Source organism: Penaeus vannamei, unplaced genomic scaffold (genome assembly GCF_042767895.1).
Source record: "Penaeus vannamei isolate JL-2024 unplaced genomic scaffold, ASM4276789v1 unanchor4660, whole genome shotgun sequence".
In the NCBI taxonomy this organism is placed as follows: Eukaryota; Metazoa; Arthropoda; class Malacostraca; order Decapoda; family Penaeidae; genus Penaeus; species Penaeus vannamei.
The window spans coordinates 7501-10000 of NW_027217639.1; the positions used below are offsets into that span (position 1 = coordinate 7501).

Genomic DNA, 2500 nt, shown 5'->3' on the forward strand with positions numbered 1-2500 from the left:
AATATTGCGTTCTGACTGGCTTGGCGGGTAGTAAATCACTTTTGTTCCGATAATATTCGCGTACAGGGAATATACGTTTGAAGATGCATGTAAGTGTATTAAAGTATTAGGGACTCCAGAGATGTTTATATATAAAAAATAAATAAAATAAAAAGGCGTAAACATCAAGCATTTTCACATTTTGTCTTTCCTTTCACACGTAAACTTTTGCCTCATTTCGCCAGTCATTTCACAACATGATTGGCTGTGCTAAGTCGTGACGTCATGAGCCTAGACACACGGCGATGGGCTAGCTTCTCTCCCTTGAACTAGCTGGGTCAAAATGCTCCCCGGCGAACCAACCGTTGTAACAGCCGAACTCCGGGTCGAGGACGCTCCAGCCGGTCTCGTTGGCGACGACTGAGGTGCACGTGTCGCCCCGGGGAGACATCTTGCCGTCGGGACACGTGTAGTTGGCGATGGAGCCCACCCAGTAAGGAGGCTGCTGCTCGAGGGTGGCGCCGAAGGGGGCGGGAGGGGGCGGGATGGGCATGGCTGCGGGAGGGGGGGAGGGGGAGGGGGAGGGTCGGTTAGTTTTTTGTCGATAGCGTTTTTTTTTTTTCGTTTTCTTGGTTCTGTCTGTTTACGTTTCTCTCTCTCTCTCTCTCTCTCTCTCTCTCTCTCTCTCTCTCTCTCTCTCTCTCTCTCTCTCTCTCTCTCTCTCTCTCTCTCTCTCTCTCTCTCTCTCTCTTTCTGTCTCTTTTTCTCTCTCTCTCTCACTCCCTCTCTCTTTCTCTCTCTCTCTCTCTCTCTCTCTCTCTCTCTCTCTCTCTCTCTCTCTCTCTCTCTCTCTCTCTCTCTCTCTCTCTCTCTCATTCTCTTTCTCGCTTTCTCTCTTTTCTCTCTTCCTCTCTCTCTCTTTCTCTCTTTCTCTCTTTCTCTTTCTCTCTTTCTCTCGTTCTCTCTTCCTCTCTCTCTTTCTCTCTTCCTCTCTCTTTCTCTCTTCCTCTCTCTTTCTCTTACTCTCTGTTCGTCTCTCATTCTCTCTTCGTCTCTCATTCCCTCTTTCTCTCTCAATCTCTCTTTCTCTCTCATTCTGTCTTCCTCTCAGTCTCTCTTCCTCTCTTATTCTCTGTATCTCTCTCTTTCTCTCATTATATATCATTATCTCTTTTATTTTTTTATCTCTCTATCATTCTCTCTTTCTCTCTCGTTCACTCTTCCTCTCACATTCTCTCTTTCTCTCTCATTCTCTCCACCTCTCTCATTCTCTCTTCCTCTCTCATTTTCTCTTCCTCTTCCATTCTCTCTTTCTCTCATTCTCTCCACCTCTCTCATTCTCTCTTCCTCTCTCATTTTCTCTTCCTCTTCCATTCTCTCTTTCTCTCATTCTCTCTTCTTTTTTTCATTCTCTCTACCTCTCTCATTGTCTCTACCTTTTTCATTCTCTCTATCTCTATCATTCTCTCTACCTCTCATTCTCTCTAACTTTCTCATTCTCTCTACCCCTCTCATTCTCTCTTTCTCTCTCATTCTCTCTTTCTCTCTCATTCTTTCTTTCTCTCTCATTCTCTCTTCCTCCCTAATTCTCTTTTCCTCTCGTATTCCCTCTCTCATTCTCTCTTTCTCTCTCATTCTTTCTTTCTCTCTCATTCTCTCTTCCTCCCTAATTCTCTTTTCCTCTCGTATTCCATCTCTCTCTCTCATTCTCTCCCTCTTTTTTTTCTCTCTTCCTCTTTTTTTCTCTCATTCTTTCTTATTCTATGTTTCTCATTCTCTCTTCCTCTCTCATTCCCTCTTTCTCTCTCTCATTCATCTTCCTGTCTCATTCTCTCTTCCTCTCTCATTTTCTCTCATTCTCTTTCCCTCTCTCATTCTCTCTCATTTTTTCTTCCTCTCTCATTCTTTCGCTCTGTCTCATTCTCTCGTTCTCTCTCTTCCTCTCTCATTCTCCTTTTGTCTCATTATTTTTTCCTCTCTCATTCTCTTTCTCTCACAATCTTTCTTCTCTCATTCTCTCTTCCTCTTTCATTCTCTCTTTCTCTCTCATTCTCACTTTCACCCACATTCTCTCTTTCGGTCTAATTCTCTCTCATTTTTTCTCATCTCTGTCTCTCTCCCTTTCTGTTTACATCTCTCCCTTTCTTTCTCCATCTCTCACTTTCTGTTTCCATCTCTCCCTTTCTCTCTCCCTCTCCCTCTTTCTCTCATTCTCTCTCCCTCTTTCTCTCTCTCCTTTTCTCCCTCTCTCCCTTTCTCTTTCTTTCCCTCTCTCTCCCTCTCTCCCTTTCTTTCTCTCTCGCTCTCCTTTTCCCTCGTTGTCTCGCTCACCATTTCTCTCTCTCTCCAAATACCGATATTTCTACAAGCGTAAACCACAATAATCCCCGTAATAATTTTACAAGCAGAAAAAAAGCAATATACGAAGCCTTACGAATTCTACAAGCAAAGTCATTCCTCGATACGAAGCTCCATTTCCCGTCACTTTCACACGCAAGCGGTAGAGTGCGTTGGAGATTCC

The 2500-nt window shown here is 43.9% G+C and overlaps 1 protein-coding gene across 1 annotated transcript in view; it reads right to left on the reverse strand.

The window, feature by feature from the left end:
• The window catches only part of LOC138861332 (complement factor H-like), a gene marked incomplete at its 5' end in the record, with an annotated part of 7369 nt that overhangs the window by 1771 nt on the left and 3098 nt on the right, over positions 1 to 2500 (reverse strand). The window contains 2 exons of the mRNA XM_070120340.1: positions 343 to 534; positions 2414 to 2500. The exon at positions 2414 to 2500 is cut by the window's right edge and continues 34 nt beyond it. Of these exons, the coding sequence (XP_069976441.1) occupies positions 343 to 534; positions 2414 to 2500 (279 nt within the window). The remainder of the gene's footprint in view (positions 1 to 342; positions 535 to 2413) is intronic.